Source organism: Etheostoma spectabile, chromosome 11 (assembly GCF_008692095.1).
Source record: "Etheostoma spectabile isolate EspeVRDwgs_2016 chromosome 11, UIUC_Espe_1.0, whole genome shotgun sequence".
Taxonomy (NCBI): Eukaryota; Metazoa; Chordata; class Actinopteri; order Perciformes; family Percidae; genus Etheostoma; species Etheostoma spectabile.
Genome location: NC_045743.1, coordinates 19,792,757 through 19,810,882, shown reverse-complemented (window position 1 = coordinate 19,810,882; position 18,126 = coordinate 19,792,757). Strand labels below are relative to the sequence as shown.

Here is an 18,126-nt window from a genome sequence, read left to right as displayed (position 1 = left end):
TATATAAATACAGCACATTTACAAATATTTCACATTCCGAGGAGGAGGAGCTGAGCCAAATGGAGTATTCCCTCGGCCATTGCTAAACTTGGCAGGATTCAATTCATCAAAAAGAAGGAACTTTTACACACAGACACGTACACACACATACCTACACAGACGCATAAACACACACAGAATATCAGGAACACCTTGGCTTATTGGACTCCAGTACCAACATGGTAAACTTTAAAGTGTATACACACACAACCTTCAGTGGTCCGCAACCTATTAGTCAGGTTTACTAAACAAATATTTTTAGTTTTTTTGGACACCCTTTCCTCAGCAGAAGCAGTCTCTTCACTGGAAGTTAGATAATTATGCAGGGCGCCATAATGGCAGATTCTGTTATACTGTACATTATAAGAAATTCATCAGAAGAGAAGGAACCTTTACCAGAAACCATCAGTATGACACCACACACACACACACACACACACTCAAGTTACAGTATCATGGAGAGATGTGATAGGCCGCAGATTGATACCCAGGGGGGGCTCGGAGCGTCACCACAGCCCCCCCCCCCCTGCTAACCCTAACCCTTAAGAGTATAAATAAGAGGGAGAGACACCATGAGTCACTGGAGACATCAGACACATCAGAGACATCAGGATCTTCAGTTCAGCTGAAATCTGACCATGAAGGTGAGTTTGTAACTTTATATATCTGGTTTGTGTGTGTGTGTATGTATACATACATACATACATAGATATGTATATATATTCATACCTACGTATGTATATATATACAGTGGGGAGAACAAGTATTTGATACACTGACGATTTTGCTGGTTTCTTTTAGATTCCGTCTCTCCCAGTCAACCTATGATACAAATGACAGACCTCTACATGCTTTGGAAGTAGGAAAACCTGCAAAATCAGCAGTGGATCAAATACTTGTTCTCCCCTCTGTATATCTGATTGTTTGTCTAATTGTTAATCAGTAGTTTCATATGTTAACAGGTTCAGCACATGCACATTTTAATCATTGGTGGCCCCAGAATTTGGACCCGGGAAAGCAAAAGTCTTCCTCTTGCTTTACAGTGTATTCAAGCTCTGCATGACGCGGGAAGGGGGGACCCTGTGGACAAACCCACATAGAGTAGATATCTAGTAGATATCAGCACAGTTTTCAAGTCAGCACCAACCAAAATGAGAATGCGTCAACGACAGCAGAGACTCCCTGATCTTGCTGCAGAGCCCAAAGTCAGAAATTGTTTTTTGATCAAACTAAATGACTTCATCTCTTCTGTTCCAGCTGCTTTCGGTCGTCCTTGTCCTGCTGGCTCCACTGTTGACCAGCTGCGAGCTCTTTCTGCCGCTGGACTGCAGCGACATTTATAATAATGACAACGGCCGACCCAGTGGAGTGTACACCATTTATCCCATCGGAGCCACGTCTGCTGTCCAGGTACACTTCATCCTCTCTGGGACGCAGATTGAACTTTAGACAAATAATGACGTGAAGAGTTACAAGTTCTGACTGATGCTTCTGATACAGATGATTAGGGCTGTGGTTGATGCTAACCCTCATGACCTGTATGATGTAGAATTTTGTGTGAGGTATCATTGAAATCAGCAGAGAGTTCCCTTTTCATGGATGATGATTTGCAGTGTCTGAGTGCCGCGCTAATGCACGGCTGCAAGGAGCAGCGTGCACCAGTAACCCCGACACGTGCAGGGTAGCGAGGGCCCGTCCAGTGCTGCTCGCAGCTTTAATTTTTCAAATATTTTTATTTATTGAGACTCAAGTCATGTTCTGGTCTCCATGTGGCTTCACTTTTCAAACCCAGAATAATAATAATAATAATAATGATGTACTAGTTAATGTCCATTATTTTCTACAGTCTATGTTAAACCCCTCACACTCACATTAACCTGTGTTTGTGTGTAGGTGTACTGTGATATGGATTCAAAAGGAGGACGGTGGATGGTGAGTATTTTAACTGAAGTCAACACTTCCTGTAGTTCCTTCACAATAAATCACATTCCAGTAAAATCCTTGTTGTCTGGAAACATGAGCTGTCAGATATCTTGTAGTTCAGCTAGTTAACCCCCCCCCTCCCCCAGGTGTTCCAGAGGAGGATGGACGGCACAGTGAACTTCTACAGGGGCTGGGATCAGTACAAGACCGGCTTTGGTACCGCTGCTGGAGAGTACTGGCTCGGTGAGGAACGAAACCAAACAGTCATGTCTTCATAGAACTGGTTCTAAATGCTTATCTTTGTTTTCAGGTCTCGAGTCTCTCTACCACCTGACTCGGAGGAAAAAGTGCGAGCTGCTGGTCGAAATGGAGGACTTTGAAGGAAATAAAGCGTTCGCTCGCTACTCCTCATTCTCCATTAACTCACAGTCCTACGGATACAAACTGCAAGTTTCTGGATTCAGTAATGGAGGAGCAGGTGAGGTTTCCACGTTAAGGACGAGAATTTCAGCCATGAATGTTGTGGAGTGTGAGGTTGGTTCAAACATTGTCAATGATTTGAGTCTTTATCAGGTTTAGTGGTGGGTACTGCATCCTGAACTTTTTATGGTACCGACCGAATTACAGCGGTAATACGATGACCGATTCACATTAAATGACACATGTGTACCTGAGAGTGCGTAAGCCAATCATGTCCGTCCCCTCTGCATGCTGACAGATAGCGGGGCTCCGCGGCGAGACACTCGTCTGCAGAGCTGAGGTTCAAACGGACCAAATGATGACTCCTATATGTTTCTATACAGGTACAGAAGCTTATCATAAAACAATAAAAATAAAATCAGTCATGAAAAATAAATATTAAAAAGGCTAAAATAGAATAAGATACTAAGATACAAATTTATTTGGCAAAAAAGAAGAATGTGTATTGCCATCTACAGAAACTTATGTGGCTTTTTAGCACACAAAGATTGAAATATTACACAATATCAATTGAAATAACTTAATTTATCAAACTGCCAACTTCAGTGTAGCTCTACAGACATCCTTGAAAAGAAAAAGAGAGGAGCTTTTAAAGCTCAGAATACGTTAAACAAAAAACATTGAATACTTTTTTTTAAACAAAAAGGAAACTTGTTATGGGGAGAATAAAACTACTCTGGGCTGAGTGTTGCTAAAATAACAAAAGAGGTTCAGGATGCTGCAATGGGTGGTATTTAAGACAAAAAATAATAATTTATTGAATTAATCAAATTTGAACATGTGTGTCAGAGTCTTGTTGATCTTTACATTGTTAGTTAGTTCCCTCTCCTGTGACATATTCATGCGGTTTGATAAAGGACTTATTGGATTTTTACTCATCATTGCACTTACAATAACGAGCGGAGCTGTCCTCGCGTGTGTGTGTGTGTGTGTGCGTGCGTGCGCGCGTGCGCGTGCGTGCGTGTGCGTGCGTGCGCGCCCCGCCCGCTGCAGAGAGCCGACAGGATTGAAACAGCAGCAACTTTCAGTTACAAAACTTACGTTTTGTTGGTGAATGTGAGATGTTTGAGTCACACACGTCTCGTCTTCATGGCAGAAACAAAAAAATGTATCAAAATTGCACCAAAGTCACGGTGATTGGTTGATTTGGCGCCATTGCGACATCGCAAAATCCTGGAGGCACTGATTAAATATACCATAATAGCCATTGAACGTCACCAGTCCAGTTATTTTTAGTTCAGTAGTTCTTTCTGTAGGTAGAGAAGTAGACTTTCTGGAGTAAATACACTCCAAAAGTATAAATCATTGTTAGTGGAATCATAATGTTGTGATTAAAGACTTGTTGTGTTTCTGTAGGAGACTCCCTGACTCGTCACATCGGAATGAAATTCTCCACCTTCGACAACGACAACGACCGCTGGGCTCTAGGGAACTGTGCCAAATCACACATGGGGGCGTTCTGGTACAACACCTGTCTCACTGCAAATCCAAACGGTATTTATGGTGGTGGGGCTCAAAGCACTCTTTCTGGTGTTGGAGTGAGTTGGTATAGTTGGAAAGGTTCTAACTACTCCCTGAAGACCATCAGCATGAAGATCCGTCCTGTGCAGTAGTTCTCCAGGACCAACGTCCAGCAGAAAATCAGCTCATCTCTTCTTATTTCTTTCATTAAGCATTTAATCTCACAACAGGTCTTGTTTTCCTGAAACTGTGTACCAGCACAAGAAAACCAACTGATGCTTGTGAATCTTGTTTCCGTCTGGGATGTTTAAAGCAGTCGCTGCTCGCTGCAACGTGGAAGAAAAGTCAGATATGTTTCCAGTTGGGCGGCTGCAGCAGGAAGATAGGACCCATAATATTTTAATGGAAACACATATATATATATATAGTCTGATCGGGTGTTGATTATCGCCTGAACTGATAACTTGAGTCTGAAAAAGAAAAAGAAGGAAAGAAAATGAAAAGTATAATAAGACCTTTGCAGTTCAGGACAGCCAGTTGAAGTTTGCCAATGTCACAATGGACCAAACCCACCAGACTCCAAGTAAATTTTAGCATCTTAAAACACACGTCATTCAAACTTGACAGAAATCAAATAAAACTATTAAAAGCCGTTTTTGGTCATCTCTACACTTTTACAACCATCACAACTCTAGTGTTGGTTGAAATAAACACGTACTTTACAGATTTACATGTGGAAATATGTTGGGTCTATACACGCTAAAAGTGCTTCCTAGCTGTTTATGGGTAACATAAGGTCTTAAAGATGTTTTAAAAAGGTCTCTGAAGGGTTAAGACACGAAACACTTCATTACTTTTTAGTTTTATTGTTATTAGGATGTGCACCAAGTAGTAGGCACACTGTTAAAATGTTGTAGTCTGTATCTGCTGTACGGAGACAATAAATAAGAAGCTGATTATTAAGATGATCTGATGTCTTCACTTTGTCTCCTGAGTCTTTCTGTCTGGATTCTCTAATAGAAGATGTTCTCATGATGGGTCTGAAATCAGCTACAACTCTCTGATGTTTAGTATCAGCTGGAGAAAAAGCAATGGATGGAGAACAACATTACACTACAGCATGACTGGCAAATATTGATAATGACATACATAAATACAACAGCACCGACTGTTTAATATTAATAATGACATACATTAATAGTTTAATAGTTAATAGTTTATTTGAACATAAAAAAAACAACAACATTAAAATAAAAGATGTATATACATGCATTCCTGCATACATATATAATTAAAATGACATAAATAAGGTCATGTACTTTTAGCACACGTCTTCCAATATTGAAAGTCATTCAAACGCAACAAACATTTTCCATGTTCAAAAGGAGGAGAAGAAGGTGATAAACAACTTACAAGTCGACCCCCTTTCTACTTTTATCCTTTAGTAAATCTTATTCTTAGTTATTTACACATTATATTACACATCCTAGACACAGATGCATACATACACAAACACTTATAAACCCTCTTTTTTATTATATGTATTAAATATACCGACTGTAAATATTAATAATAACAAACATAAATACAACAGCACCGACTGTTAATAATAACATAATAAATACAACAGCACCGACTGTTAAATATAATAATAACATACTAAATACAACAGCACCGACTGTTAAATTAATAATAACATACATAAATACCAGCACGACTGTCAAATATTAATACATACTAAATACAACAGCACGACTGTTAAATATAATAATAACATACATAAAATAAACAGCACGACTGTTAAATATTAATAATAACATACATAAATACAACAGCACGACGTTAAATATTACTAAAATACATAATACAACAGCACCGACTGTTAAATATTAATAATAACATACATAAATACAACAGCACCGACTGTTAAATATTAATAACATACATAAATACAACGCACCGACTGTAATATTAATACTAACAACATAAATACAACAGACACGACTGTTAAATATTAATAATAACATACATAAATACAACAGCACCACTGTTAAATATTATAATAACATACATAAATACAACAGCACGACTGTTAAATATTAATAATAACATACATAAATACACAGCACCGACTGTTAATATTAATAACATACATAAATACAACAGCACCGACTGTTAATATAATAACATACATAAATACAACAGCACCGACTGTTAAATATTAATAATAACATACATAAATACAACAGCACCGACTGTTAAATATTAATATAACATACATAAATACAACAGCACCGACTGTTAAATATTAATAATAACATACATAAATACAACAGCACCGACTGTTAAATATAATAATAACATACATAAATACAACAGCACCGACTGTTAAATTAATAATAACATACATAAATACAACAGCACCGATGTTAAAATATAATACAACATAATACAACAGCACCGATGTTAAATATTAATAACATACATAAATACAACAGCACCGACTGTTAAATATTAATAATAACATACATAAATACAACAGCACCGACTGTTAAATAATAATAATAACATACATAAATACAACAGCACCGACTGTTAAATATTAATAACATACATAAATACAACAGCACCGACTGTTAAATATTAATAATAACATACATAAATACAACAGCACCGACTGTTAAATATTAATAATAACATACATAAATACAACAGCACCGACTGTAAATATTAATAACTAATAAATACACACAGCACCGACTGTAATATTAATAACATACTAAAATACAACAGCACGACTGTTAATTATAATAACATACATAAATACAACACACCGACTGTTAAATATAATAATAACTACATAATACAACAGCACCGACTGTTAAATATTAATAATACAACATAAATACAACAGCACACCGACTGTTAAATATAATAATAACATACATAAATACAACAGCACCGACGGTTAATATTAATAACATACATAAATACAACAGCACGACTGAAATTTTAATAATAACATCATAATACAACAGCACCGACTGTTAAATATTAATAATAACATAAATACAAACAGCACCGACTGTCTAATATAATAATACATACATAAATCACACAGCACCGACTGTTAATATTAAAAAACATACAAAATACAACAGCACCGACGTTAGATTAATAATAATAAACATAATAAAATACAACAGCACCGACTGTTAAAATTAATAAAACATACATAATACAACAGCACCGACTGTTAAATATTAATAAAACTACATAAATACAACAGCACCGACTGTTAATATAATATAACATACATAAATACAACAGCACCGACTGTTAAAATATAATAATAACATACATAAATAAAACAGCACCGACTGTTAATATAATAATAACATACATAAATACAACAGCACGACTGTTAATATTAATAACAAACATAAATACAAACAGCACCGACTGTTAATATTATAATAACATACATAAATACACAGCACCAACTGTTAAATATAATTAACATACATAAATACAACAGCAACGACTGTTAAATATAATAACTAACATAAATACAACAGCACCGATGTTAAAATAATAACATACATAAATACAACAGCACCGACTGTAAATATTAAACATACATATACACAGCACCGACTGTAAATATTAATAACATACATAAATACAACAGCACCGACTGTTAAATATTAATAACATACATAAATACACAGCACCGACTGTAAATATTAAACATACATAAATACAACAGCACCGACTGTTAAATATTAAAACATACATAAACAACAGCACCGACTGTTAAATATTAATAATAACATACATAAATACAACAGCACCGACTGTTAAATATTAATAACATACATAAATACAACAGCACCGACTGTTATATTAATTAACATACATAAATACAACAGCACCGACTGTAAATTTAATAACATACATAAATACAACAGCACCGACTGTTAAATATTAATAACATACATAAATACAACAGCACCGACTGTAAATATTAATAAAACAACATAAATACAAACAGCACGACGTTTAATATTAATAACATACATAATAAACAGCACCGACTGTAATATTAATAACATACATAACAACAGCACCGACTGTTAAATATTAATAAAACATACTAAATCAACAGCACCGACTGTTTAATTATTAATATACATACATAAATACAACGCACAGACGTCACGATTAAAATAACATACATAAAACAAAGCACCGACTGTTAAAAATTAATACCAGCATAAATACAACAGCACGACTGTTTAAATAATAAAATACATAAATACAACAGCACCGACTGTTAAATTTAATAATAACATACATAAATACAACAGCACCGACTGTTAATATAATAATAACATACATAAATACAACAGCACCGACTGTTAAATATTAATAACATACATAAATACAACAGCACGACTGTTAATATTAATAATAACATACATAAATACAACAGCACCGACTGTTAATATATAATAACATACATAAATACACAGCACGACTGTAATAAATAATAAATACATAAATACAACAGCACCGACTGTCTAATATTAATAATAAAACATAAATACAACAGCACCCGACTGTCTAATATACTAGGCAAGGCAGGCGTTTTCGCGTAGAGCACATTTCAGCAACAGGGCAATTCAAAGGGCTTCACACAAAATCAGATAAAACACAAGGACCCTCAAAAAAACAAAATCATAAAATAGATAAAACACAAGTGTAAACTTGAGACCACCTTCCCACTAATTAGTCCGTGTTAGTGCTGCCTTCGTGATCACCCCACTGTCTCTTCCTTCAAGACTCTATTTTTAGAGACGTTACCCTTCGTCTCCTGGACTTTCTTCACACTCATTAAGCCGATCTAGCGCTGCCTTTGTGTCTTCTTACGACACTACACATTCACACTTTTTCTTAAAGTGCTACCCTTTCTCCGTATGACACAACCTTTATACTAATTCCATGTTCTCAAAAAAACTAATGTACTAATGGCTCATGAATACTAAACACTGACTGTTACACATCAAACCTTTAACACTTAATATGAATTAAAACATTAGTGAAATTAAGGAAAATATCACATAAAATTAGTAAAACAATGACTGAAAATACTTATATAAACTACACGGTTAAACTGTTAAATGATACTGGAAATTGAAATATTTCACTAAATATCAGAATCAGCTGACTCTGGTCAATCTTACTCTGAAAGTACAACAATTACTTAACTATAAAGAATAAAAACTAAATCTGAGGCCATGGTGTTCTTCAGGTAGGGAGTGAGTCCTTTGTGAATAAAGGAGTTTAAGTACCTTGGGGTTTGTTTGCGTGTGAGGGGACATGGAGCGGAGATTGGTCGGGGAATCGGAGAATCGGAGCAACGGTGCGATAAACATTCAGTTTATCGCACCGTTGTGACCAAAAGGGAGCTGAGCCAGAAGGAAAAGCTCTCGATCTACCGGTCAGTGTTCGTTCCTAACTCACCGATGTTCATGAAGGGGGTCATGACCGAAAGAAGGAGATCCAGGGTACAAGTGGCCGAAATGGGTTTCCTCAGGAGGGGGGCTGGCGTCTCCCTTAGAGATAGGGTGAGAAGCTCAGTCGTCGAGAGGAGCTGGAGTAGAGCCGCTGCTCCTTCACGTCGAAAGGAGCCAGTTGAGGTGGTTCGGGTATCTGGTGAGGATGCCTCCTGGGCGCTCCCTAGGGAGGTGGTCCAGGTACATCCAACGGGAGGAGGCCTCGGGGAAGACCCAGGACTAGGTGGAGAGATTATATCTCCAACCTGGCCTGGGAACGCTCGGGATCCCCAGTCGGAGCTGGTTGATGTGGGCAGGAAAGGGAAGTTTGGGGTCCCCTGCTGGAGCTGCTGCCCCGCGACCGATACCGGATAAGTGGATGAAGAATAAAGACAGAAAGGACCCTAGAACTACTTTATTATCAGTGCCTCACCTGACAGTGACCTCCCATCTTTGTCCCTGGCATCTCTCCAGCTACCAATCCACACGGGGACTTGAACCTGCGACCCTCTGGTTCACAACCCACTCCCTACGGACTGTGCTACTGTCCAGCCCGAAACAAGTATGCTTTCTTTTCAGGGCCCCCACGTTACTGCGGGACAAAGCCACCATGGGGCGAAAACTTTTACTAGGTGAGCTTGAGGACGTTGCAAATACTGTATATTAATAGAGAGATTGAAAATATACATGAGGTAGATGAGCAGATTGACTTTGTTCAGCGTAGGGTGGGGCTTTTTCTGAGCATCTATAACTTCTGACATGGTGAATTGAAACTTAGAAATAAATATGGCTCTAATCCTGCAGAGTATTGACACACTCACACATGTACAAACACACACACACACACACACACAGCTGTACAGTATTTGAGATAGTTAGAAGTACTTGAGATAAGTGTAACCAGGTTATTTTAGGTAGTTGTACTGTATTTAACATTATTACAAAATATTACAGTATTAAGGTAGTTCAGGTTTTTCAAGAATGTTGTAAAGTGATAGTTGAGTCTCCGTTTAATGTTTTCTCTGACAAAAAGAAGTGATGACCTGCCCCTCTTGATCACAGGGACCAACTAACACACACACAAACACCACACAACACACACACACACTCTTCAGGACCAATATACATTTCAATTCTTAGTGTTTGTACTCTCAGAGGTAAGAGTGGACAGAATATTGGAAACACCTCTGTTTAAATGGACTCCAGTTCCAACACTGTAAAGTTTAAAATGTGTGCTCGCACGGGCACACAGACACACACCTACAACAGGTTTTAGTTTAATTCAAACTCCATAGAACGGGCGGTGACTGGACGCCTGGTATACACCTGGCTGCCTCATACCTCCTTATCAGATATCCATCAGGTCATTTAGGCCAGACAGTGTCAGAAGCTCTTTGTAATCTGATTCTTCAGGACAAGTCTTAAGTTCAAGAATGGGAACATTTACATTTTAAGTAAATAATATGGCCTCATTTGATGCGTTACTCTGCACTTGCTTTTTGATTTCAAATACAGCAAAAGATCTTAAAGTAGAAGATTTACTGTTCTCCATCGCATACACTATGAACAGGTGAGTGGTCTTGAAGAGGATTCTTTTCTTCTGTCCTGGCATTGATGGTCTCAACTAGTCCTGGTCTTGGGGCGGTCTTGAATACAACCCTGCTTTTTGAGTGTCATTATGATCTGCTTAAGCTTCTCACATGTTTTAGACACATGCTCCAAAGTGGGACTGGGCATTGTTAAAAACAATTTGATACCAACACTGTGCCGATATACTTTTTCACACAGCAGCATTACAGCAGAAATCTTTAGTTTCAGCTCCTAGTGTCAAACTGTTTTTTCCTCTACACGTATTACAGACAGATCTGTGAAGCATGCCGATTGGCTTACTCTTGCTGATGATTGACCGTTCGGTATGGAAGCGCGAAGCATTTTTTTAACACTGGATACTTCATAGTTAATTAGTCGGTGCCGAGAAGTATTGAACTCTGTAGCCGGCCTACCCGGGGCTATTCTGCAGAGCCGCTGCTGCTGCGTCCATAGTTTAGCGCGCCCAAGACGATTATGATTTAGAGAATTGCAAACAACCCAGAGCGGGTTCTCCTGTCCCAGAACGTCAGACCTACTCCACGCGCTGTGGGAGATAGAGCTGGCAATCCGAGACTACATTTAGTTTAAAATTAAATGATACCCCTCCCATCTTTGTCCCAGCGGTTGTCTGAGCAAAGACCCTGAACCAAATAAAAAAAAACTGGTTAGTGAAAATACACCATCGACACAGGATTTACAAATGGAAATCTTTTATATACTTTTTCAAAAGAAAATGAAGCCCACCCAATCTATATCAAATGAAATGTGCCGCGTACGTTGGTAACACAACAACAAAAGGCAACAGGCTGCTGCTACAAGTCTTCTCTGACAACTACAGTAAACAAGTCTTCATGGAACATGCTTGATTTATCTGGATACTTTGCATTCAAAACATTTTTTATTTGGGAAAATCATACAATGCACAGCTGAGTTATTTCCCATGCAGTGCAGTAGCCTATTAGCTAATACAGAAAGCAAAGTCTACGTCTAAAGAGCCCGGGGTTTTTCGGAGAGTGTGGAACAAGTCTCTGTTCTGCCTGCAACAAGTTGCACAAGCTTCTGATGATTTAACAATTCCAATGGCGGAAATCAACCTTGCAGACCTGTTTCACATTCAGGGAGAACTCAGGGGTGTCATATATGCAAATACAACAATGAGAAAAACCACATGTTTGTTTCTTTAAGGATTGCCATGTGCCAGACATTACTGGAGAAAAATTATCAGTTCAAATTAGAGTAAAGAATCAATAATGCACACAATTGGAGAATCTGAAACAGATGTGTTTAAGATTTTTAGAAGTTTTGCTCGTTGACAGCGTTATTCAAACCTTGGCATGTTTGTCCCATTCCATTTCAAATTTTGGTGACCAATTAATTGGATTTAAGAGATGAGCGGCGACGAGGCCTTGAAACAGCTGTGGATATTATTACCGAGTCCAATGTATCTTAAACATTAAAAAGCTCACACTACCCCGAATAATAAATTTCACGCATACAGGTGACATTCAACATTCAAGTGCCAGTGTTTTTGTACTGTCTTTGGTCAAGTTTCTGAAACTTTCAAAGAATCACTTTGAGGCTTACAAAAAAATATTTGTCAAAAAATGCTTAATAAATTACACAAAACTAGCAGCAAAAAGTAGAATCTAGAAATCTGTGCAAATGGCTAAATTCCCCCCCCGACTGCTAAATCCCCTGGTCCCAAATAATCCTGGTTTAAACGTTGAGAACCCGTCCCCTTTTGTAAACAAGCTGCGTTTTTCACAATCTCCTACACACACATATTTGGAAGCTAAGGACACATATCGAAGACATCTATATAAAACTCTAGATGTGCAATAAAAGAACTTTTGTAAAACTTGATGGGACGACGTAAAGGGGCCACAACCTAAAATCAAGTAGCACCATTCAATCTCAAGTTCTCAACACTGTCAGTGCATCTGCTTTTAGTTCAATTTCTTAAAACAAAACAAAAATAAAAAAAGGTTTTCAAGGCACAACACACTGATGAGAAAATTGGGAGCATTTTGAGGTGAAATGCCCCATCTCTCCTCCTCTTGATGGTGCTCCTCTTGAGAGGAAAAGCCGCTCTGGCTTCACGGAGCACAATAGATTATTGATTATTTTTATACATGTCTGAGCAGATAAAATCCCAGAGGACCTGACAGTACTTTAATGTTCCATAAGGAAGTGGACACCCCCTATCTTTGGCACCTGCAGTTACACTACGCAGGAAAGGAAACCAAAGCACCAACGACAGTGCACTGAGAGCCGCGTCCTCCCCCTACCCCCCCCAAACGCCTAGCCTCATGACCCCCAACCTCAGTGGTCAAAGTGCTGCTCTACACCGCTCTGTTCCCTAGCTGTTTTTAATTGATAAACCTCAGTGATCATCAAATGTCTGTCTCTTACAGATGAACCTGCCTCCCAACGCAGCTTGAAAAGAGGAAAACGTTTGTAATTAAGTTAAGCCTGCGACTCAGTTCTCGTGTCTTTCCTCCTTGACCAAAAACAAAACACTTGCACGAGTAGATACCATCTGGGCCTTGTGGTCGCCGGTCGATTCAGTAAACACTAACACCACGCTAGGCCCTTCCCGATGCTGTGGTCCTTTATGAGCCATTTTGAACTTCACTTTCAAGATGGCAGGCATTCTTGTTTTGATACAAATTTGGAAAGAAACAATTCAAAAATCAAAAAATGAGTCAGTTTTTCAATTTGCCACACATGACCCCAAAAATGTCTCAAGTAAAAATAACAAAAAACACCGCCCACTTAACGTAGCTAGCATTGGTAACATACTAGCTGCCGTAACACTGTCAAAGTCAATTGAAAAATGTGGAGTAACAAGTTCCAGCAGTGATAATTCTGTTCGAACCTCAGCGATATGTTGGCACTGAGCTTAATGACTTATGTGTTTCTTAAGATTACAATAGGAATGGGTATTTCAAAGACTATCAATCCATAAAAAGGAGCCTGTCCAGGATAGAGTGAGCAAAACAAAAGACGAATGTAACTTTGTCCCTTAGGATTAAAATCAACGGCTTCACAGAGTGGCCAGTTTGTATTAGACATAGTAACGGCTCCGTTAGTGTTAGAAAAGGCTACATGATGTTCCTGTGATTAAATTTGAAGTTCAAATGGAATCATGACTCAGAGCACAATACCCAGTGTTTGCCAAGGTGAGTAAGTCCAAGCTTATTTTTTTTTTTTCCTTTCTTTTCACCAAACAAATAAAATCAAATTTAGAAGCTCTTGGCCATGTTCATCTGAGAAATGAAAACAAAGATTTCCTGTCTAAATTCCAAAAGGCACAGTATTAACATACAAATGATCCTAGGTTATTCGATTGGTGGGTGTTGTGTTTTTTTTTCACAAAAAGAACAAAAAAACTTAAAAATGAAAGTCGAAGTTGCTATCGGACAATGCATGTCAGCATCCATGCTCACTCTGAGGTGTGGCGAATCTTGCGTTCTCCGGTGCGTTGCACGTGCTGGGACTTTCCATTGCATCGTGCTGCACTTCTTTGAGAAGCGAATGGCAGAGAACCGGGTTGGTAATGTATGTGTTGTCAGTGAAGCTACACAGGGAGGTTGTTATGGTCTGGCTTAAGTTAACATGTGGTTTCCATTGGCTGGGTGACATGGCAACCTCTTCTATGGCGACTAGTTGCCCACCAACACACTCGGAGTGGCTGTAATTTCCTCCTAGCCGTCGTTGCCGTAGAAGTTGCCACCAAAGCTCCTGTGAAGGACAAAGTAAAAGGCAGTCAGCAGAGCAGCAAACATTTGAATCATAGACCTCGGGTTTCTCCGGTAGGTTGTAAAGCTTTGTAAAAAAGCTTGGAATTTATTAGCAATATTTTATGCTAGGATACATAGGAGGTGGGGGGATTAAGGATAGATCTTTATATATAAAAAATTGCACATGAGACCTTAACTTTGGTGTAAAACTAATTGTTTTCAGTCTCACTACAAACAGAATTGTATGTATTTAGATAAAACAGATTTTTCTGGGGATAATTTTAAGTTGGTTAAAATGGTAAATTGTAAGAGTCGCAGAATATCTCAATATATATAAACTGCAGTAATATTGTATTATAGCACTCTGGATGGTATTGCTTTGGCCTCTAGCACTACTGTCAGACATCTAGGAGTATTTTTTGATCGGATATATCCTTCGCCCATCCAAACAAACCTAAAGAAAAGCCTTTTTTCATCTTCGTAACATTGCCAAAATCAGGAAATCCTGTTGAAAACGATGCTGAAAACATAGTCCATGCATTTGTTACTCAGGCGGGACTACTGTAATTCTTTGTTATCAGGATGCTCAATAAGTCCATTAAGACTCTCCAGTTGATCCAGAAGCTGCAGAGCGATTCTGACAAGAAATAAGAAAAGAGATCTAGCTTTCTTTGTTATTTTCTCTGCATTGGCTTCCTGTAAAACCTAGGATAGAATTTAAAATCATTCTCCTGACCTACAAAGCTCTGAATGTTCAAGCACCATCTTTTCTTAAAGAGCTGTTTGTGCCCTATTGTCTAGAGTCTCTAAAAGTAGAATGGGGAGAAGAGCGTTCAGCTATCAAACTCCCTCTGAGGAACCAGGTCCAAATCTGGGTTCGGGAGGTAGACACCTCACCACATTTAAGAGTAAACTTAAACTCTCTCTTGATAAGATTATAGTTAGGGAGTGGGAAGTCAATGATATTGATGCGGTGAGTGCTGCTGCTACAAGCAAGACGTTGCTTAGCTTCCGCGTTAGTACTCCTGGTCGCTTTCCACCGGGGGGGGGGGGTGCAGACCACCATCTGCTGTAGCAAACACACTGGCTATGGAGACGTGTGGATCACCAACACCTTAAACTGAAGCACAGATAAAAAGGTTGAGTAAGTAGTTTCCTTACTCCTCCAAAGCCGCGGTTTCCTCCTCCATGGCTCCAGCGCTACGCCCACCACCACCTCCACCACCCGGTTGCTACTGAAGCTGTTTGCAGAGCCACCAGGGGTGTGACGGTAGTCTCTAGCTCCAAATACACCAGAGAACCTATACAAGAAGCAAGTTTGTTAGACATCATGGTACAGATTGTGAAAATGCAACAGTTAAAGAGAAAAAAAAGAAAAAAAGAAACACAGGAACAAATAGAAGCACATTTCAAATGTTTTACAACACCGTAGTTAGACACAGTGCTTTACATTTAAACCCACCAATGCAGGTTAAACTTTAACATATTAAAGTTAAGAGCCAATTTGACCGGTGAAGAATGAAACTAAGCGTCTGGACAGAGTGGAGAAATGTTACGGATTGGTCCGCTTCTGCCAAGAAATTTGGGCGTTTGTTAGTCCTTGGCATGAAAACATCTTATTTTTGGCACTTACTGCTTGCAATTAATCTACATTTCCCAAAAACACTTGTCAACCATTAGCTACGTGCCTAGCGGTACCGAGCTGGCCTGAAACGAAGCGAATAGAACAGAGTCCAAAAAACCAGAGGAGCTAAAATTAAGTAGTACAATAGTTAGGAAAAAACAAAACAACGTGGCTATTACAGAATCCGATTGAGGGTAACTTTAATCTACTAGCAGTGTTGGCTCGTGATCAAAGAAGTTAATAAAAGCCCTGCTTAGATACAATAGGAGGCTGAGATTTGGGGTTTGTTGTAAAAATGCATTTGTTGTGTGCGTGTGACAGTACCTCTTAGAGCGTCCACGGGTGGTGCTCTTGTGCTGGTGCTCGTAGGCTAGGTTCAAGCCAGGGGGACCTCTTGCTTGGCCTCCACCAAAATGTCCAGCAAACTTTGGTTATGTTGCTGTTTTGTCGTTAAAGAACGCCGTGGCCAGACTGCAAAAAACATAGCGAGATTACACAAGAGTCACCACACAATGACATAAAGGGCATCAAAAATGTGTTCCAACAAAAAAAGTGTTTATAACGAGGTTGCCCACACGTCCCGTACGGCCATACGGTGAACGTTTCTCAATGGCACTGGGCAAATCAAAGTTAATAACATGTTTCACGTTGCTGATGTCCAGACCTCTGGCAAGCCACCTGGAGAAAGTAAAAGTTAGAAGAAAAATAGCTTAATATCTACAGGGTGAGACAACAACTTGTGGTCAGGGTTTATTTTGACTACTGGTCATTTGAATTATGGCTCTAAGTGCAAGTAGCAACAGCTGACAAATCTGCCAACAAGATTCTCAGTTGGTCAAGGCCACTCCCCAACCTCCACCTTGCCTCCTCTCAATAGCCTTTAAAGCTACAGACAAAGAAATGCCACATACTAAGAAAGCTCATTGTGGACTAGCTCTAGTGGCTGTAATTCTGCACCAGGCTGAATTTTGGGGAAAAAAAAGTCTATATAAAAAGAGCTTCCAGATACAGTACTAGGGGACCACTAAGGCTATATAAAAAGCCTCCAAAAAGCAGCATGCCATAGGACCTTTAAGTCACTTACAGCTGTAGCCACCAAGATGGGGCAGCGTCCTGATCGGAACTGATGTAGAGCTTCCTCCTGTCTCTCTGGGGACCGATCTCCGTGATGGCTGGTGCAGGAAAACCCTCGTGGTAAAGGAAATCTTCGAGAGCATCGGCGCTTTTTGGTTTCCACAAACACCAGGGTCAACGATTCTTTGCCTGTGTAGCCGGAAACAAAAACGGGATGAGACAAAAAGGGACGAGAGCAGAACAAGAAATGAAGCACAAAAGTAGGTAAAGAGAAAAAAAAAAAAAAAAAATCATTGATAACTGGAGAGGGATATGGATGTTTTGGTAAAAAAAGAGCAGAACTTAAAACTCACTAAAAAGGCCAGCTATTGCAAGATAATTTAGTAAAAGAAAATCTAAATGACAACTTAAATAAATGAACATGTGCATAAAAAAGCTTTTACACATGACAAACCATTAATTGACAACCTTAGCTCAAGCGTTTTTCTGCACACAGTACAGAAGACAAATTAATGTTTAAAATAGGGATGTCGACTTCCTGTTAGTTTTAAACAATAATTGAATGTTAGATCATTAGGTTACAATCCAGTAGATGTTGGCATTAAGGCCATCAGAATAAAAGCTTTAAATAAAA

General features: G+C 38.7%; 1 protein-coding gene and 1 long non-coding RNA gene across 2 annotated transcripts in view; both read left to right on the top strand.

Moving 5' to 3' along the window:
- Positions 1-14,211, top strand: part of LOC116697572 (uncharacterized) — a 16,831-nt gene extending 2,620 nt beyond the window's left edge. The window contains exons 2-3 of the long non-coding RNA XR_004334011.1: positions 9,700-9,705; positions 14,144-14,211. This is a non-coding gene — a long non-coding RNA (uncharacterized LOC116697572). The remainder of the gene's footprint in view (positions 1-9,699; positions 9,706-14,143) is intronic.
- On the top strand, positions 611-4,307 carry LOC116697571 (microfibril-associated glycoprotein 4). The gene is made up of 6 exons (XM_032528865.1): positions 611-683; positions 1,297-1,449; positions 1,933-1,971; positions 2,109-2,205; positions 2,273-2,440; positions 3,799-4,307. Exons 1-6 carry the CDS (start codon positions 678-680, stop codon positions 4,053-4,055), a joined length of 720 nt encoding a protein of 239 aa, XP_032384756.1. The 5' UTR covers positions 611-677; the 3' UTR covers positions 4,056-4,307.
- Positions 14,212-18,126: the final 3,915 nt, after the last annotated feature.

Excerpts from the sequence above, each read along its gene's own strand:
- LOC116697571 (XM_032528865.1), top strand. Across the intron at positions 2,206-2,272 it reads TGCTGGAGAGTACTGGCTCG|GTCTCGAGTCTCTCTACCAC; the intron begins GTGAGGAACGAA and ends CTTTGTTTTCAG. Across the intron at positions 2,441-3,798 it reads ATTCAGTAATGGAGGAGCAG|GAGACTCCCTGACTCGTCAC; the intron begins GTGAGGTTTCCA and ends GTGTTTCTGTAG.